At 47.2% G+C, this 19,799-nt stretch overlaps 1 protein-coding gene across 2 annotated transcripts in view; it reads left to right on the top strand.

Annotated features, from left to right (window-relative positions):
• Window positions 1–1,766: 1,766 nt before the first annotated feature.
• BICDL1 (BICD family like cargo adaptor 1) overlaps window positions 1,767–19,799 on the top strand; it is a 44,696-nt gene continuing 26,663 nt past the window's right edge. The window contains exons 1-2 of one of the 2 annotated variants that reach the window (XM_057411501.1): window positions 1,767–2,117; window positions 5,117–5,332. In XM_057411501.1, the coding sequence (XP_057267484.1) occupies window positions 1,782–2,117; window positions 5,117–5,332 (552 nt within the window). In that variant the 5' untranslated portion in view covers window positions 1,767–1,781. The remainder of the gene's footprint in view (window positions 2,118–5,116; window positions 5,333–19,799) is intronic. The other variant, XR_008972428.1, reaches the window with a different exon arrangement.

Genomic DNA, 19,799 nt, shown 5'->3' with positions numbered 1-19,799 from the left:
TGGTGGCGTATCTACAGTCCGTAGCACTTATATGTGCTTTTTCTCTCCATCCAAGCAATAGCTTTTTTTCCATCCCTATCCTAATAGCTACAGCTATGGGGTTTGTTTCTGGCTTGTTTGGGGGATTAAAACCATCTCAGGATAATCTCTTTTTGTTTTATACACTGAAAGAAGCATTAGGAATGAAAATTAATGCCACAATGGATTTCATTAATTACACCAGAAGGCTTGGTTTGCTGTAGGAGACGCTTCCAGCAGAAGGTGCTCACAATCAGTTTAAATATTAAACGTCTTCCTGTGTTTGAATAGCAATGATCAAACCTGTGAAAGCACACAGAGAACAGGGGATTCTTTTAAAAGGGCCAATACTGTTCAAATCATCATGCCTTATGGCAAGTCCCACTGCCAGCAGTGGAAGCGTCAGCTGATTGCAAGGACAGAAGGTCTGACAAAATGGGTGCCTGGGGGAATTGCTATGAGATAAAGAAGGTGTCACCTCTGGGTCACCAGTGCAAAAGAAATCGCAGTTAGAACAGTCAAAAGCTCACTTGCTGGCATGGGTGCTGGCAGGCAGCATGGCACGAGGTACCGGGTCTCTGCCTGGTCTTTGAACAGCAGGTGCTCACACGACAAAATGCAGCCCTAGCACTAACTGACGCTGCCAGGAACAGGGCCAAGTATCCACAAGCCCTGCTTGCAGGGCTGTCGGAGGGTACCCCACAACAGGCTGAGTCCCAGTGGCAGATGGCCAGAGGGAACTTTGCATTCCCACAATTCATGCTCTAACCGTTATGAATAATCAGCAGCTCTCCAGGGCCCTGGGTCTGAAGCGAGGCAGGAGCCAGCCCTCCTAGAAAAATGCATCAGCCATCAGCTGTTCCAGCCAAAAACACCCTTGGATTGATGTGCTGGGGCAATTGCATACACATCAACGTGGTCTAAGTGGACCTTCTGTATGAGGAAGGAAAGCAAGCCCCACGGAAACACAGTCTGAAGAGAGAAGCTGTAAAAGTCATCATTTATTTCTGCAGAATTCACAAGTCAAAAGAACAGGTTTCCTTATTTTGTTCAATGACTGCCAAAGCCTTGCTTGAAATTGAGGACACCTCACAATACATAGCTTTACTCTGCCTTACTCTGCCTCAGCTTCCCTCCTGTGCCCAAAACTAAAGTGATGCCTGGATCTAAGGGAGGAGAAAGTCAACAACGCCAAACCTGAAAAACCACCTGGTCCTGTCCCCTGTAGAGTCTCCTTCCAAAGAGAAGAGTGCTATGCGCAGAACTACAGCTCCCAACGTTCCCTAAGGTTGCTTTTAAGGCAAATTTTACCCGGGAACATCCTAAACAATCTGAAATTGCACGTAAACCCCGGTGGTTGTTGGAAGCTGTAGTCAGCTCTCCAAGGGAGAACTACTGAGCAGAGAGACCCCGATTGCTGCCCAAAAGAGCCGGGCCAGAGATGCGGAGGAGCAGGTAGCGCCCTCGGGGGTGCCAGGCTCCCTCCTCGCGCTGTTCAGGACACCCCGATGCTGTGCGGGCACTCCTGGCCTGCAGCAGGAACAGGGGCACCCGCTGGCAGCGGGCGCTGCGGGCTCCGTGCCCCGCACGAAGCTCCCCCGGACCCGGCCGAGCTCCATGAGCGCGGTGCGCGGGCGCGGCCGCCGGCGGAGCCCGGCGCCGGGGGGCGGGGGCCGGGGGCGGCGGCGCTCCCCGCCCAGCAGCCGCAGGCACGGGCCGGGCGCGGGGGGCGCAGCGGAGCGGCGGCGGCGGCGCGCAGGGCCATGTCGGCGCCGTGCCTGCGCCTGCCCGCCGCCGGGTCAGCACCGGCGGAGGCGGACAGCGCCGGCGGCATGGAGCCGCCCGCCGCCGCCGGGGCCGGGGCCGCCACCCTGGAGCTGGCCCTGGAGGAGGAGCTGGCGCTGCTGGCCGCCGCCGGGGAGCCGCCGGAGCCGCCGCCAGCCGCCGCTGCCCGCGACCCCGAGCTGCTCTCGCTGATCCGGCAGAAGGAGAAGGACCTGGTGCTGGCGGCGCGGCTGGGCAAAGCGCTGCTGGAGCGCAACCAGGACATGAGCCGCCAGTACGAGAGGATGCACAAGGAGCTCACCGACAAGCTGGAGGTGAGGCCCCGCCGCCCTCTCTTCCTCCCCCGGCCCGCAGCGCTCCGCAGGGCTCCCCGCTTCAGGGCCGCGGCCCCCGGGGTCTCCACCCGTGGAGCGCGGCCCCTTCTCCGCCAAACCCCGGGGGCGGCAGGCAGGCACCGAGCTCCTGTGGACGTGATGGGGAAGGAAGGGTCTAAGAAAAGCGCTCTTTAGGCCCCGGGGGGGGGGGAAATCTGCTGCTCGCCCCCCTCCCCGGCTGCGAGCTGGCAGATCGGCCTAGGTATGGGCTGCAGCACCCTGCTTCGAGAGGTGCCTGCGGATGCTGTTTTGCCCCAGGTACTACCTGGGCGAGGAGACGTGCGCTGTGCTCGGCTCATCTCGTCACGGAAATGCCTCGGAAGTTAAATTTGCACAGCAAGTACCGGGTTACAGAGCGTATGTAACCCTTGTGCTTAAGCTGTTGCAGCTACGGTATTAGGCAGAGCAGGAGATAAGCCCTAATGATACGTCTCTGTTAGCTGGCTGCTCTGAAAAATACCTACATGTATCTAGAGAGAGCTGTTTGCCAGGAACTCAGTGGATTGATCTATTTATTGATTTCTGAGGATAAAATAGAGCTATTACAAAGAAAAAGACTTGTGCAGGCAGCCTCCTTTGGAACAACTCTCTTGCACAACGATGTAAGAAAGCCACTATTACCCCCACTATTTTTCTCAGAGATGCTCTTGAAAATGTCTTCTAGAAAGCAGTTCTGTGTAAAAATCAATGAACAGCTGGTGGATTGAGAGATACTCAGAGAGCAAGAAACTCCCCTATTGAGGACAGCAGTCTGCCCTATCATCACTACATGCAATGAAACCCTCTCCAGCTCTGCAGCTGGGGTGAGGGCAGGTGAGGCTGCTGGGAGAGGAAGAGGCAGGAGGAATCATTCAGCACATCTGGGCTGGTTTAGCCTCCCTCTGTGCCCCACTGCCCTGTTCTGGTTTCTCCACCACAAGAGAATAAACTTGATATTCTTCCTCTCCCCCTAACTCCAACCTTTGCGATGGCCCTTTAGCAGAGCTATATATAGTGCAGATTTCAGTAAAGGACTAAAGTGATTTTTAGATGACTGACAAGTCTTATCGGTGGCTTCTAAATCACATTTGGGTATGTCTGGGGAAGTTGGCTGCAATGCTGTTCCTCAGCAGGCTGAAGTTTCATCTTCCATTTAGAGAAGGCCCTGGATCTTTCTAAACGTTGCCTAGCAGTGAAGGAGGCAGAGCTGTAAGAGACAGCACTTCCAGTGCACTGTTGAAAGTGAAATTGTAGCTGCTCCAGCCACACTAAGGCTACAAACAATGGTTGTCACGGGCCTGCTGCTGGGAACTGGTGCCTACTTGCTAAATTAGCAGTATTTATAATACTCATTGCTCTTGTTTGCAAGGGGTGCTCTTTTAGTGTCTGAAATATAGGGAAATACTTTTGCTTTGGGCCACTGTTTTTATCAACCTTCCCTTGCAATTGAGGGTTTTCTAGAAAGTCCTGAATTTGCAGAAGGATTTGGAATGACACAAGCAGGGTGCTGCTACACGGGGCTGGAAGGAGCATAGGAAAGGAGTTGGAGATAAGGTCAAGAAAGAGAATACACAGCATCTTTTGCAGAGCAGAAGAGGTGGAAGACTGAGTGATAATGCAGGCCAGAGGGCTGCTGGAGAATTGTAGGGCTTTGACATTGAGACCTGCTCAGGAAGGTGGCAGACCCTGCAAGGGAGGCTGTGTGTCATCAGCAGTAGGTACCCAAGGGAAACATCCCCCTCACAGCCGGTGTTTCTAACAAGCAATAAAAAGCCATTTCACATGAAAGCACTGCAATCTTCTTTCCCTCCTAGCAGGTTTATTTCCCCCTCCCATCATAAGTCCCATGGGAATTGCTCACTGGGAAATGATATCCTGGGAAAAATGGGCAAGTGCTGCCAGTGCTGGGCCAGTGGTTCCTGTTCTTTGCTAAGACATGTTCCTAAAAGGCTGGTGAATCCAATAGAGAGTAGTAAGTTATACTAGGGAACAGAAGACAACCAGCACGAGGCGGCTACTGCTTTCAGGTATCCCAGCGAATCTTGGGACATGCCCATGTCCCCAGTCTGTGACTGTTCTGCAAGTATGCGCATGGCTTCAGTCACCAGAGGAAATTCAAGCTCAGAGCTTCAGAGCAGGGATACTTTCAAACAGGCCCAACATACGTCTCTTTTGACCCGATTCTGCAGGTTTCAGTCAAGCCCTCATTTAACTGAGCCTTTAAAACACGCAGAAGTTCCACCAAATTCAGTGTCCCTCATTTTCCAGCCAGTACTAAGCAGAGGCTCCAGAACTGAGAGTGGTTTCTAAGAAACCTGCAGCCCAGAACATGCATGTACATAATGTCTATAGCAACTACTACACTGCTTTCCTTGCCATTCCAGAGCAGACTCCATCAAACAATAGAGTTACTGTGCACCATCAAACTCTCAGACAACTAATTGGGTCAGGAATAGAAGGAGTAAATGGATAGATGATTCAACTGTTGTTCATAAGACCCATATGACAAGAGAGATGCCTCATCTACATTCCTCATCAGCAGTAAGGATACAGCTTGTGTATCCTTTTGACTATAAAGGCATTTTTAAAGAGAATTATGCCACTTCCCACTGAAATATTGCTTTGGAGTTAAGCTAGGTTCTGCTAAATCAATTGGCCTGCCTGACCTCTATATTTCACTCATTGACATGCAGCCTGCTTTACTCTTCTGGCAGTTGTTTCAGTAAAAATTCAATGTGCTGATCTCCAGAGGCCAAGGACAGGCCAATTGCTGGGAATGGAGAGCAAGTTCTGTGCCAGTGACCTGCCCCACCATGGGACTGCCACCTCTATGGCACTGTCACGCTCTAGTACCATTCTCTTTCCTGCACAAAACATTTCATCACTAAGCATAGAGGAGGAAAAAGAGGCAGTATTCACTTTTTTCTTCCCTTCCTAACCTCTTCTCTCCCCTTATCTAGCACCTAGAACAAGAGAAACATGAACTGAGGAGGCGATTTGAGAACAGAGAAGGAGAATGGGAAGGAAGGGTGTCTGAACTGGAAAGCGATGTGAAGCAGCTGCAGGATGAGCTGGAGAGGCAGCAGGTTCACCTGCGGGAAGCTGACCGTGAGAAGACACGGGCTGTCCAGGAACTCTCCGAACAGAACCAAAGACTCCTGGACCAGCTCAGCAGGGTGAGTCACTGTGGCACGGCATGGCACGGGCAGGCACTCGGCCACCTGGGGCAGAGGAAAGGCTCCCTGTCCTGCTATAAACCACCTTGCAGGCAAATGAGAAGGAAAGCTTCCTCTAAGGGAAAAAAAGGGTTCTGCATCCAGTCAGATATCCCTATAAAGCATGCTGCCTTTAGAGTGAATTTTACACCTTTAAGGAGTGCTGCATGTCATTGGCAAGAGTTATGTTTCTGGGTCGAGTGGTCATTTACTGCCCAAATGTCTCAACTGGTTTTGTATCTCAAACCAATTTACAAAATCTGCTCCTACTTTACAAACGGGCTGAACAAAGGTAGCACGCAAGAAAAAGGCTGATCTGTGACAGCAAGGTGAAAGGGGTTTGCTAGCCTCCCTTTTCTGACATACATTGGCTACAATGTTGTAGAATGGAACATGCCATGTCATTCTCTGATGGTGTGTCCCTGCAGATGACTTTGCCGTGCTTAGATGTGTGAGAACCTGCTGGAATTCCTCAGAATGGCACATTCCAGCAAAGAGCTTAACTTGCCTCTGAGTGAAAGAGGATTTATAATGAGACTGTTACAAATCAGCCAGAGGGACTGAATATTTCCAGCATGGTTGTGAATTGTAAAATGCCCCAGAATTTTACCTGTCTTCTGGAATTAAACCCTTGGCTTTCTCTCCCCACTGGACAGTTACTATAAACCATAATTTTCATGTTTGAGAACACAGTCCAACAGATTTTCTTCTCACTAATTGCTTATCCCCAAAAGAGCACAGAACAAAAGCACACACCACAGGCTCATGCTGAAAAGGCCCATCTAATGTTGTAAGAGCATATTTCAGGCTAGGTTCCATCAGAGGTGAGGCTCTGGGCCTGACACAGGGATTGCCTAAGGGCAGGTCAAAACCTTGGTCACAACACTAGGACCAGAAGGTTCTGAGAGGGGCCAAGTGTAGAGGTCTGGGTATTCAATCTGGGTATGCAGTTTTCCCATGCTTCTAGAGGTGGGAAGAGCAGGTCTTGTGTATAACACTCTACACTGGCACTTGAGAAAATCACTCCTCATTCTGCTATAGGTTTTCTTGTCAAGTACTAAACAAGCCACTTAGTCTGCAGATTTGTTTTTTACCTGGGTTAAAACAAAAAACACTACCCCCTAAAAAACCAAACCCCAACAACGCCCTTAACTCAGGAACACTGCTAATTCTATTCTTGTTTTTAAAGCAGTATCTCCTAGGTGTAGCGGATGAGCTAGTGAAGCTCTTTCACCTCTTCTCTAGACAGAGCATGTTTCACATACAGCATGGATGACAGAGTCCACCAAACCCTTGCAGGGCTCCTGTGTTGTGTCAGGTGTCCTATCCATGGCTAAGAACATGTCTCCCATCAGATTTGGTGACCCTCAGTGGCTTGCTGTGTATGCATGATTTCCATCACCAGGTGGGAAATACAAGATTTGTTATGGCCCCGGCATGAGCACAGAAAGAAAGATCAGTCTCGAAGATAGGAAAGGAAAACCAGACAGATTGCTTTAGGCTTTAAGCTGCATGGATTATCCTTACATGACACCTGTGCTACAGGAGCCTCTCACAGCCTAGATGCTCAGACAGCTGCTCAGCTAAGCCTTGTGCAAAAGAACCACCCAGTTAGACCTACCAGCGTGCAATGTCCAAGCATGGGGTTTCTTCCTTTAACTCCTTATTACTACTAAAAAGAGTCTTCCTCACCCACTTCAGAACTGCCACAGCTGGGAAAGACCTGAATCTTGGTGCTGCTCTCCCTGTCCCAGCTTGGAGAAGAGGCCTGTTGTTCTCCAACAAGGTGTATACACTTGTGGAAGCACAACTCAGTGCTCATTGAGCATGTCACCTAGCAAAAACTTGCTAGTAACTCAAGTATAGCAGTGGATCCAGCAAGGGTGTAAACAGTCTTCCTAGAGTCAGGAGAAATTGGAGCAAACTGAAACAGAGTTGGGAACAGTCTGTTATCATTCACCCAGAGCTTTAGTTGAGGCTTTTTAAAATCCCAGCATCATCTTAGTACTTGTTTACTGGCTGCTCAGTATTCCACATTTGCTGCTCCAGAGTGCAATCATAGTCTTATTTGTGTGGTCTCTCATTCTGAAGAAGTTAAGCATGTAAAACCTGAGGCAGCTTAAACCCTGCACCCACATAGTTCTGGCTCCTGTTACTACTTAGGCTTTTGGTACATAAAAAGGACAAACACAGCTGCATGGATGTGCTTGCCTACGGTCATATTGCCATAGGCTGGAGTCTTGCTAAGGATTGTGAACTGAGCACTGAGAGAGAAAAAACCCTGCAAAAGAAGTGCTGTTACAGCTTCTGTGGAGTTTGTGTTGCTGGTGTTCTTCTTGAGTTCCTGGCTCTGTATTTTCCACCTGCATTTTGTGCCTCAGTGGGTTGTTTGAAACGAAAGGGTTATGAGAAGTCTGGAATAAGGCAATGAAAGCCTTATTCAAAGCCTCAACTCTGCTCCATCTGACACTGTACCTTGCTTCCCTCAGGACAGGAAAACAGGTTTCTCTCTGGCAAGAGTCATTCTACACTAGCAGGTACTAGCTCTTTAAACTGGAATTTCTAGTTTATAGCAATTAACACCTTGTGGCCCAGTTTCACAACACTTGAGCATCTCTCCCCTGGGGAAGGCATTCCTGTGGCACTAGGCTTTGTATGTCAAATGACAGTCAGCCTCATGAGCTACCAGCCTGCACAGTCCAGCTTTGCTTCTTCTGAGGATTCAGCTCTTTTACCTCAAAGCAGGACAGCATCCACCATCTCCTCCATCCTCTCCCTCCTCCTTTCTGCTGCTGTGACATTCTTTCATCAACTAATTAAGCTTTAGGACAGATTTTAACCCTGCCTTCCCCAGAGATGAAAGGCCAACTCAGACACATACATTCTTCAACTAAACCTGGCACAAATGCTAGCCAACCAAGCACACGTTCCCATGCAGCCACACAAGGATAGCAAAGGGCTATCTATATCTACAAAGGTCTGTCTTGCAATTAAAGCACAGGTCTGGAAAAATCCATCCTCAATTCTGGCAAAGACTGATAAGGAAAAAAGGATAAGGGTTTTAAGTGTGTTCCAGTCTCTAAAAACAGGGATAACTCTATTGCCTCAGAGTTGCCAAGAGGCTGAAATAAGGTCTGTTAAATGATTTGAGGTCTTGAGATTATGATCTAGAACTTTACATACCTAATAATAGTAAGTAGACTTTTTACAAGGGCGTGTAGTGATAGGACAAGGGGGAATGGCTTTAAACTGAGAGAGGGTTGATTTAGATTAGATCTTAGGCAGAAGTTCTTCCATGTGAGGGTGCTGAGGCACTGGCAGAGGGTGCCCAGCGAAGCTGTGGCTGCCCCATCCCTGGCAGTGTTCAAGGCCAGGTTGGACACGGGCTTAGAGCAAGCTGCTCTAGTGGAAGGTGTCCCTGCCCCTGTGGCAGGGGCTTGGAACTGGATGAGCTTTAAGGTCCCTTCTAAACCAAACCACTCTGTTATTCTATGATAAGGAACTGCGCCTCCTCTTGAAATACAGCCTTTGGTGTGGTTTGCTGCTTTTAGAATGGAGATAATTGCCCGGGATTATAATAGTATTAAACTATGTGGAAATTAGGTTGGCTGGACTGGGAGCACATAGTGAAAGACATGATTCAGATGCCAAAGATCAAGTTTAAGATCTCCACAGTAACCTTACTTTTTAATTTACTAAGCGATGATTAAAATCCCTTCTGCATGTGGAGTTGATTTCCCTCCCCTGCCTCAGCACAGCAAAGCACAGAGCAACTCAAAGCAGTGTGTTCACACAAAGCTAAATGCTGATTTTACCTAGAACCTCAGGTACATAGCACTCACTGTAAATTCTTAAAGATAGAGTCAAGTACAGTTTTGCCAAGGCTTAGGAATTTTGTTCTGTTTCCAGCTCCTTTAGTCTCTCCCACCTGTTTGAGTTACCCTTTTGGAAGAAAATAAACTAATCCTATGCTTTCTGTCCTTTTAAGCTGTAAAATCTGGGGGGAGCAGGTATAGGGAAAGGTCTCCTCTTACATGTGCCCAGAGCACCTAACATAGCAAGAGTCTTGTCCCCACCTTTGGGCTTCTAAGAGCTGTTGATGCAAGTAACAACAACAAACAGGCCTCTTCCTATAACAAGGCAACATATTACTACTTTGTCAGGAAGTGAATGAAAAAAGACTTTCACACCGTCTCCAAGTGGCTTCACCAGATGGCTTTCCCACACATTTCCTGCTATCAAGCTCTGGGCTCCTGTAGCTGTTTGCTGCATGTAGCTTGGGTGAGGGTGTATCCTTCCCAGTTCAGTTGGCCTTCTTTTATGGTATTGAGCGCATAAGGAAGTGATTTCACAATGTCAAGCTCAGGTAGCTTTTGCAATGAAAACCTGTTTTCAGTGGCAGGAAGAAGGGTGACACCTTGCCCCGCTGAAATGGCTCTTTGTGTTTAGAGGAGTGCTTGGCTGCCACGCCATCCCTCAGAGGGGCCCTCAATCACCAAGTTCTTATATTCACTCAGCATCTAGTGCCAACATCGTGCTACAAAGAATGAGGTGTTTCAGTCAGTCCCTCTGGTGCAGCAAGAAAATGATCAGCCAGCCCACAAGTCTCCAAAAGAGGTTTTACTTGCCACAAAACCTTCCTTTCAGTATTCTTTCAATTGAAGGAGTTTTGTTTCTAACGTCACACGTTGCAACATGCAGTGTATCTTCAGAACACTGGCAGGCACTGCCTTTGGCTGGAGAAAACCATGGTTTTGAGAATGAGCTGACTATATTATATACTCCTTTCCAAATCACTTACTTTAAATACATCATTTTGTGGTCAGCCACACACAAGAGAGGCAGCTCTGTTGTTAGCTATTGATCTGAGGAGGTTTTTGTGAATGGTTGGTTGTTGGGTCTGTCAGTATAGGAACAATGCTAGCTTTAAGAAAACCAGACTAATCAATGGAAAAAGCTACTGGAACAAGTGTGCTGGGCAAGATTCAGTGATTTTGCCATGCTAGAGATCTGTGGCCACTACACTATGAGCTAGTTTGTCTTTAATTCCTTATTTTATCTGTACAGATGCTTAATACAAGTCTCTTTATGTTTCTTGTTTATTGTCTCCAATATTCCAGCAGGAAAACTCCATTGGAATGCTCCATGCTTAGCACAGAGGCATGTCAGTCAGGCTGAACTTAAGTACTGCTTCAGGAGGTTTATTTTTAAATGGAAGAGGATCCCAAGTGGATTGAAGCTCAGGAAGAGTTGCTTTGACTTGCCCCACATTTCAAAGTGCAGATCAGTCACTACACTGAATTCTTCAGCATAAAAACCTCTAGTTTTTGCTGTGGCTCAAACTGTTTACTGGACCTATTCAGTCAGGAGTAGCTTACTGTAAGGAATGCCATACTGAGTTACTCAGTAGTGCATGGAGTCCTTCATAGCAAATCTTGATCTGCATCACCTCTGAGCAGTGTAAATTCAATGGAGGCGAGAGATGGCACAAGAAAAGGCAGGATTCCCTTCCTGTTGTAGGGGCTGAAGCACCTGCTTCTCATGGCAGCTTTAGGTAGGGCTGCTCGCTCCTTGGGGGACAGGTAAGCCTTTCCAGCATTGCTTTGCTCCTGGCATACAGCACACTTACGTTACACATGGTGAGATGAGAGGAAAGCAGATACTAGCATAAGACAGAGCCAAACACTGGAGCCAGGAAACCTCCCATTAACCACATGAAGCACCCTCCAGCTCCCTACTGCTCTGGAGCATCAGCAGATGCCAGCCCAGGTAACCAGATCCCTGATCACTCAGTGAATACTGATGAGTGCACATGCAGAAAAAGCTCCTTCTCACCAGCTATTTCTCCCCTAGCAGTGAGCATTTGTTAATAATTCAGCTTCACGGCACCTCAGGACTGGAATGCTGAGATTTTCTATGCTAAAGCTGTAAATATAGGACGTGACTGCAGCTGCATGTTCTCGCCTGCAAAGTCCTTCAAAGAGATGATTCAGTGCCCTAGAAGGTAATGAAGAAACATCTTGAGGTCACTGCTGAGTAGCACTTACTCACCATCCATGTGGGGGAAGGGAGACAGGCAGGAAAAAAGGCTCAACCTTCTGCTGAGAGTCTTGCCAAGCTTGCAGCACCTATTAACCCCGTTTTAGGATACTCTAAAAAAGCTCCAGGAGCCAACTGGAACAGGGCCATACAGATATCAAGGCATAAATGCAGCAACCACCAAAGAGCCATTTCAGCAAAGATGTGGGGAGGCACCCTATAGAGCTTGCCCAAAGGATTTTGCACCCACCCAGGTCATGCAAGACCTGTTTATCCTTTGGTTTAAGTACTGGTGAACACTGAGGGAAAGAGCAGATACATGGAATGAAACAGAAGTATGCACTGCTACTGAACATTAGCAAAGCCCTCCCTGGGAAAGGGTTAAAAAATACTATTTAGGTAAAAAAAAAAAGAGCATTAACAACTCTGCTGCTATTGAGGCAGTGGAACCACACAACCCCCTGCTCGCAGGCAGAAGGGCAGCACCCATGGGCAGTGCAGCAGGTACCCCACCGTCCCCAGGGACCCCGCACCCGTCGCTAGATGATAGCGGCCACGGTCCCAGCCGGTGATGTTGCTGTGGCAACCGCGTGTGATGCCTCTGCTCGCAGTGCCAGGGCAGGCAGCGGACGCGCTGCTGACGTCCGCGGCAGGCGCGTTGCAGAGCCGCGGCTGCCGCCCCCGTGGGCTCGGTTCGCTGCCAGCCTGTGTCAGCCCCGCACCTCCGTTTCCTGCCCTGCTCACCCCGAAATGACCATGGGGATGCCCAGGGCAGCCCCTTGTCCCTGCCACCCACAGCGAGCTTTTGAGCCTGCCGGAGGGGAAAAGGGTTTTGTTTCCTCGGGAAAGAGAGCCCCTTGTAAGCAGGTCAGGCAGCCCACACAGCGGTGACTCTGCCGGGGCTTGGCACGATGCATCTCCCCTTGAGCCCAGCACGACAGACGTGGTTGTGTGCAGGAGCCGCTCAGCCTCCGCACAGTGTACGGCTCATCTAGCATCCTCAGAGGCTTGTGGTGCCTGGATGCAGCAGCAGAGACATCCCCAGAGCCCAGACCTCCTGCCCCCCCATACCGTGGGCAGCATTATCAGCAGTGTATGAGTGTCCAGAGCACGATCTAGGACAAGCACATAGTCAGCCATACACTGCTCTTCCCCACACCTCAGCTGAGCCCAGCTCACAGCCCAGCTTTCACCTCCAGCATGTGGTTCTGGAAGATACTGCCAAAGTTTCTGCAAGGTTTCTGCCTCAAGACATCAGAACCACCAAACCATGAACACCTGAAAGTAGGAATCCAACAGGAAACTGAACTTGAACTTGTTATGGGGTGAGGAGATAAAAATCCAAATGAGTCCCTTCCCTTTAGCACTGCACTAAATTTCAAGTGGCTATTCTGTGTAGGTCCGGGTTTTATAGAAGCTGTTCCATTACACAGTGGCTCAGAGGTAGGAGCACATGGGCAAAAGATATCTTTTCAAAGTATTTCTGCTTATTCACACTTGCTGTAAACACTTCCTCCAGGATATTTCAGAAAGTAGGACACAGACGGTGTTTGCATCCAGCCAGTGCATTACGAGCAAGAACCAGAGCTAAACATGATTGAAGGCTTTGCAAATATCTGCCTAAGAAAATCTCAATTAAAAGCATTAGATCTTTAAACAGCCATTCTGGGTTATAAAATTTGCGCATCTTGTAATGAAAGTCTTTATTTTTGTTTCCAAGTAGGATTTGCTTTTTCTAAATGCAATTTAGTAGACAATTGCTCAAGAGGGAGGTTTCTTCACTGAGTTTTCTTTCTGCCAGCTGTATTAGGTGCTTTCATTGCCCATGAAATCAGAGAGGCCCCTTGCAGAACAGCCTAGAACTTAACATTTTGTTTAGAATGTCATTTAGCAAAACACAGTTTCTTCTGAGCACAGATACAGGATTAGCAAGACTCCTTCCTTCATGGACAGGACCCCTAGCAGTGTCTGAAGGGGGGGACTTGCAAGTATTGGGAACATTTCCATTGTTGTTCTCACCATCTCCCTAACTATTCTTCCCTGGAAGGTTCTAATGTTGAAGCATGTAAAGAACACTTTTCAAAGGAAGAAATACTTTAATAGGTTCAGCTGGGTTATGATTCTACCAAGAGTAGCACAGTAATGCAGATGTGTAATTTACATAGAGCTATCACAGAACAGTTACAAGAACTGGGGATGAGTACCTAAAGCATCATCACTTGAATTTGCCCTTTAAATACTATTTACTAGTTCCTCTGTGCAGTTAATCTGACAAAAAAACATCTATTGAACTTTGTCTTCATTGCTTCCCCCTTCCCTTTTGTCCCTCAGTCTCTGTCAACTTCTGGGTACATCGCCAAAATCAGTTGAAGCTTAAGTTACCACCAGCCTCAGGCTCATAGCTGTCTCTACAGTTTTGTTCCTTAAGCTGACTGAGACCATGTTTTCTTTCAGTTCCTTTGAGTTTAGCTTGGCTCCACTTCCAGTATGCCAAGAGGGGGAAGTTTAGCCTTGTGATTCCCTTCTTCTCTACATCCTTAGAGTTCTGTTCTTGAATCCACTTCCAGACTTGGCATGGTTCTCTGTAACAGAGGTGCTCTTAGAAAGCTATTCCATTTGACCACTATTTAGCATAGGCTGTTCATGTCTGTTTGTTGAACAAAACACCATTGTCTTTGGTTCCCTACAAGCTCAGATCAAGGAAAACCAAAAGCTTCTGCAACTCGAGTATAGAAAAGTAGATTTTTGTACCATGAGAGAGGTACAAACCTTAAGACTTGCTAGAGGGAAGAGTCTATACTTACAGAAGACAGTCCACGGTCCCAGTACCTTTATGCAGGTGAAGTGTTTCAGGACCAAGCAAACACCCACAAGTTTTAACAGAAGGGCACCTTTAGGAGATGTAATTAAAGACTTCTCCTTTGATTCTTTACTTGGTTAGCATGTTTTGTGTAGATTTTATTGTGACACCAGAACACTGAGGCTCCGAGAGACTAGCCAGTAATTGTCAGTCCAAGCTGACAAACAAGACCATAGTAAAGGAAAAATCACCTCTCCACTTAGGTTTGAGCACAGGAGTTGGAGCTTTTCTCTTAATCTGACAGAACGGAGATGAATTAGGTTGGGTTTGTGTTTGTTGTTTGTTTTTTTTTTGAAGCATGGATTAGGAATTTAGTGAGCTGTGTCCCATACTGAAAGTGTACCCTAAGGTAATAGTTTTTTTACTCCATTATAGAGTTCAAGCTTTATTCTCCAGAACCCTTACATAAAGGGCAATGTGTATAAGTTGGACTTAGACTGGACATGAAGAAAAACATCCTAGCTATAAGCTTAGATGAATAGGAGAACAGATGGCCCAGAGATACTACAAGGTCTCCATCAAAGAAGGCTTTTGGGAAGTAGCCAAGTATTCACCAGTCAGGCAGGACTGGCCAGTTTCTGCTTTGGCATGAGAAGAACAAGGCAAAGTTAAGTCTGAAAGAGGCCTTCTGAGGTTTCTCTTTTATGCAGGCAAGAATTTCAGTAACATCAGGTCAAGTCTTCTTGCTATTTATGAATATTCAAGGGAAAAGGCAGAGAAGCTTGAAGGAATACTCACAAGGAAGAAGTCATCTCTAAGGCTTTGGAACAGAATTGCATTTTCACCCTATATGAACATAAAGTAACTGAAGGATGAAAACAAATGTAAGCAGGGAACTATTCAGAGGAAGGTTCTAACCTTTGCTTGAACATGAGCTCTTGAACAATCAGATACAGGGGGAAATCACAATTACCAGCAGATTTATGTTTAGATGAAGCCAAATGAGAAAGCCTGAAATGAATGTGTTTGTTCAAAAGGGATTGTTTTAGAAGTTAGCAGTGTGATACTTGTCCAGGTAACACCTATTGATTGCCTATGAAGTTCTGTGGCGATTTGCTAACTCCAATTATTTTTTTAGGTTTTGCCTCTATTCCAGAAATATTTATTTCCCCAGGCTTTACTGGATGTTGTATTTCACTTTGTGCACAAAATTCTTCCTAAATATGCTTCTTACTCTTTACTTCCCTCTCTACCTCAGCACAAGGGACCAGGCAACTTAGTGAAGACTAATAAACATGTAAAGCTGTAAGAGCCCAAGGCAAATGCTTATGAAATTGAGGATTTCACTAATACTACCTCTTCCTGGGGCCCTTCTGTGCCTGAAGCACTGGAGGAATGGGTACAGGCCCTTACCCTGCAGAGAAGGAGGGGTATCTCAGTCTTGGGTTGCTTTATCAACCTCTACTGCAAGAAGCCACTGCTCCCAGATCTGATGAGCTACCCCATATTCATCTCAGTCAAGGCAAGGCCTAAAAAGCCACTATTCAACCTGCTCAAGCTCACCTGGCTTGTTTTCATGGTATGGAGGAATGAGCTCCACCCAGACGGAGAGGTGCAGAAGGATAATACACACCTGAAAACAGCATTTTAGATCTTTTTCTGCCAGATGCAATTGAATATTTCTTATCTTTAAAAGCAACAGTGAACACGGGCACCTCAGGATCACCTGGGCAGCACCCTGCCTTCACATGATGGCCCCAGAACAAGCAAATAGAGAATGGTGTCATTTAAGAGCAGGACTGGAGGCAGGCAGAACCGTTGCTCACAAGCTGTTTTCTTGACTGGCTGGAGCAGACAGGCTAAGCACCATTTTATTTAGAACCCCTTGAAGGGGAAGCAGGTGCCACTGCAGAAACCTCTACTGAGACTGTACCCATTAATTTTTACAATCTAAACCAACCACTCAGACCCCACCTGCAGGGGATTAATAGGTTGATTTACTTCATTTAAAGAGGCCTCCTCCATTCCAGGCATTATCCAACCCAGCAGCTTAGAGGTGCTTACCGAGATTAACTCTGGCACCACGAGACACAGCCCATCAGCTACAGGTGGGCTCTCAGCAGCTTCTTCCTTTCAAGGAAGTCATTTACATCAGGCTTTCAAAATTTGGGAAATTCCTTCTGTCTTCCCATCCTTCATAATCCTCCATCAAAGACAGTACCACAGACTAAGAAGGTCAAGTTGTGGGAGGGGGAAGGAGACAGGCAGCTTTTCTCCCTTCATTACAGGTCACTATCTCAAGACAGGAAGGGAAGATTTGCCCAGTTTAGGCCAGTTCCAGACCAGATAGCTTTAGTCCTTCTGGTCCCAGACATGGGCCTTCTCCATCAGTCTCTGGCCCATCTCATGGCCAGAGAGCACACTGCCTACAAAAGTTTTTTTGCTATGTGAAACACACGATGCAGAAGTTTTTCCAAGCTTGAACTCTTTCTAATGAAGATATTAACTCTCCTGCTTCCTTTAATCTCCCTAAGCTGAGCTATAAGCCAGCTCAGTTCAGGGAAAATGGTTTAATTGACCAAAATGCCCCTTCAGATGCACATACCAAGTAGTCCATGATGTTAACCCTTCCCAGAGCTGAGTGAATGCAACATGAGCACCCAGAGCCAGCTGGCCATGGTGCAACTGGGTTCACCCTGGGGATGAGGGTGGAGGAAGCAGCTTGGCTATGCTAGAAAGCCATTGCTAAAGCGCATACACATCTGTGCCTATATGTGCATAATGCATCCCCTCCACTCTCCCTTCCCCTCACATCACTTGGTGTACAAGACATTAGTACAAGGCACCTGCTGGTATTTCAAGCACATGGAGAGGACAGTTCTCATTAAGCCTGTGTCAGCACCACAGACTGAAATGGCCTGTTTGTACTTAAACAGTCTGCTGATGGCACAGAGCACAGGCGGATGGGCAGCCATCTCACAACACTGCAAAAACCTGGTCTGCCCCTTTGTGCAACAGTGGATGAGGCCACTGCAGGATGAATTGGAAATATCAAGGCCAAGTTGCTGCTGCTTTAACATCAGAGGGAATTTTTTTGCTTGCGTCCCAGTCTCCCATATTCACCATAGAAGAGGCAGTACTTCAAAGGCACTCAAATAATCACTTTTTGGTGCATTCCACCAGCATCGTTAGGCAAATGTCCATAAATACCCTTCTTGCATATCTTGTCTCACTGAGATTATCCTTGTCTCCTTGGCAACTGTCAGATGATGTGTAGTGCTAGCAGGGATTAGCCCCAGTGAGCCTTATAACCCTTGTGTAAATTCCTGCTCTATGAAGAGACCTGGCCAAACGCTTTCCTGTTAATGTTAAAATGTTGCCATAAACAACGTTAAATCCAAGAACCTTTCAGTAAACCTGAGTGAGGATGGAAACTAATATGGAGCTTTTTATGTGGCAGTGTTTGCCCTGTCCTCCAAACAAATAAGTTTGAGACGTGTGGATATACTTGGCATTTCACAGCTTGACAAGTAAAGCTGTATTTTGAATCGGTACTTAAGAGAAGGCTTGTGCTGAAAACTCGGGCTCTTAATACCTTTATCTCCTTTGTCCCTTGGAGGCAGTGGGGATCACACTGGGAAATTCCAAATCCCTGCAAGAGCTTAACAAACTTATGCTACACTTTAACCTATTAATTTCTGAAAACTAGCCTGGATTCAGGTCAACACTTGAAATCCACATGCAAACTCTGACACCAGTCCTACTGAGACTTACTGCCTCTGAGCAAGCAGCTATGGGCTGCACCCTCATGCCCCACTCCTCAAGCAGACATGACCAAGGCATCAAGTTGAGAAGGTACAGCCCCAACACCACAAGCTTTCTGGAAGTGAGGTGTTTCTCTGCTTCATACCATGTTTGGGCCTGGTGAGAAGGAAGCTGTTTGTCTCTTGGCACCCTATTTGGCCTGTCTGGGCACCCACAGCAGGCATTTGCCAAGCATGGCACTAGCATCACACAGATGTGACCTGTCTCCAGATAGGAAACACAGAGCGTGCCAGTGCAGGGAGCTGAGCAGCACTGTGCTATGCATGAGTGCAAATAGCTGGAGTATCTAAATGATAATAAACAGCTTGTGGTGCACAAGTGACACTCAAACTACTTGTTCCCTTCTTCAGTCCATTCAAGTCTTTATAATGTCCCAGCTTGGTGAGATCTGCTCTAATTCAACAGGGCAAAAAAACCTGTAATCTTTGAGCAAATGAAGAGAGGCTAAAAGCAGCACCAGCCTTTGCAGCAAAACCAAAACCAGACACTACAGCAGAAATGGAAGTGTTTCTGTAATTAAGCAAATAAATCTCTGGCACAGCACTGGGTCTATATATGAATTCAATAATGTGCCATGGCTGATATCTATTGGGCTAATTAACTAGAGAGATCAGAGAGAAAATGGGGGGGAAGGGGGAAGGTCTCCATGATTGTTCTGTGAGGTAGTCACAGAACAGCCAAGCTAAGGGGTAACGGAGAAGCCAGCACAGGCAGGGTAGTGACAGGCAGAAGAAAATCAAGGTCTTGGCACAAGCTGGTTAGCAATGATGCAAACATGATTTCTTTGCGTGCTTCTGCAGACCTGTCTGCTCCCCAGCCTTCTGCCAACTCTGGGGCACACCTCATTCCATGCAGGACAGGAGGAGGAAAAGGGGTCAGTGGTTAAAGGCAGGTGATTTTTAGCACAGATATGATAGAAGTCTTCTTAAGTTACATGCTGATGTACAAGCAGAAGTTTTAAGTGACACCATTTTAGACACTCCTGCACACAGCAAACGCTCAGTAGGTTTAGTATTGCCACCACAGGCTTGTGCACATAGAGAATTCACCTACAGTAAAAGAGGAACAAAAACTGCTGGGAACTGAATACCATGATCTCTGCCACTAATCATATTATTCTTGCTACTGGAGGAAGGGAAAGTTAACCATTTATAGCCAGCAATGCCAGGGAAGATCCCAGTTTAAAATCCTACTGTAGCAGCATAAGAACTGGAGCAGTAGATCAGCCCATGCTCAAGTGAAGGATGATCCACACGCTCATGTGAGGCAGCCCTCTCTGCTAAAGTGATAAAAAACCACAAGGGGAAAGCAATGAAAGTTGCCACAGTTGAAGTATGAGCACAATCAAACAGGGCTTTCACAATGAAGCACTATCCAACAACCCAGTCAGGGAGACTTTGAGGCTGAGGAACAGCCACTGCCACATCACTTCTGTGGAGTTCTACTTGGTGTCTGTTAGCTGTTACCTAGTTAGGCCCAGAAAGCACACACATAAGGTACATGACACTCCTGACTACTGACATTTGCTTGAAAGCATCAGAGCCAAAACCAGCATTTTCCCCATCCCCTCCCCTTTCTCCCAAAGGGCACCTCTAGGCCTTTACATTCTCTGCCCCTCCAAGACAATCACTGAGGGTGAAACAGGGAATTCTGGTGAAGAAAGGAAAAATGCTCCCCTTTCTCTGGTCATGACTGCTTTATACAAGGTTTCTACTTCTTTCCAGGCAAAGCCTCAGCCATCAAATCCTCAGCCACCAGGGAAAG

This window comes from Pezoporus wallicus, unplaced genomic scaffold (assembly GCF_028554395.1).
Source record: "Pezoporus wallicus isolate ANWC-B61680 ecotype Strahan unplaced genomic scaffold, APGP_CSIRO_Pwel_v1 contig_6401, whole genome shotgun sequence".
Taxonomy (NCBI): domain Eukaryota; kingdom Metazoa; phylum Chordata; class Aves; order Psittaciformes; family Psittacidae; genus Pezoporus; species Pezoporus wallicus.
The sequence above is the reverse complement of the archived record's forward strand: the minus strand, read 5'-3'. Positions and strand labels throughout refer to the sequence as shown.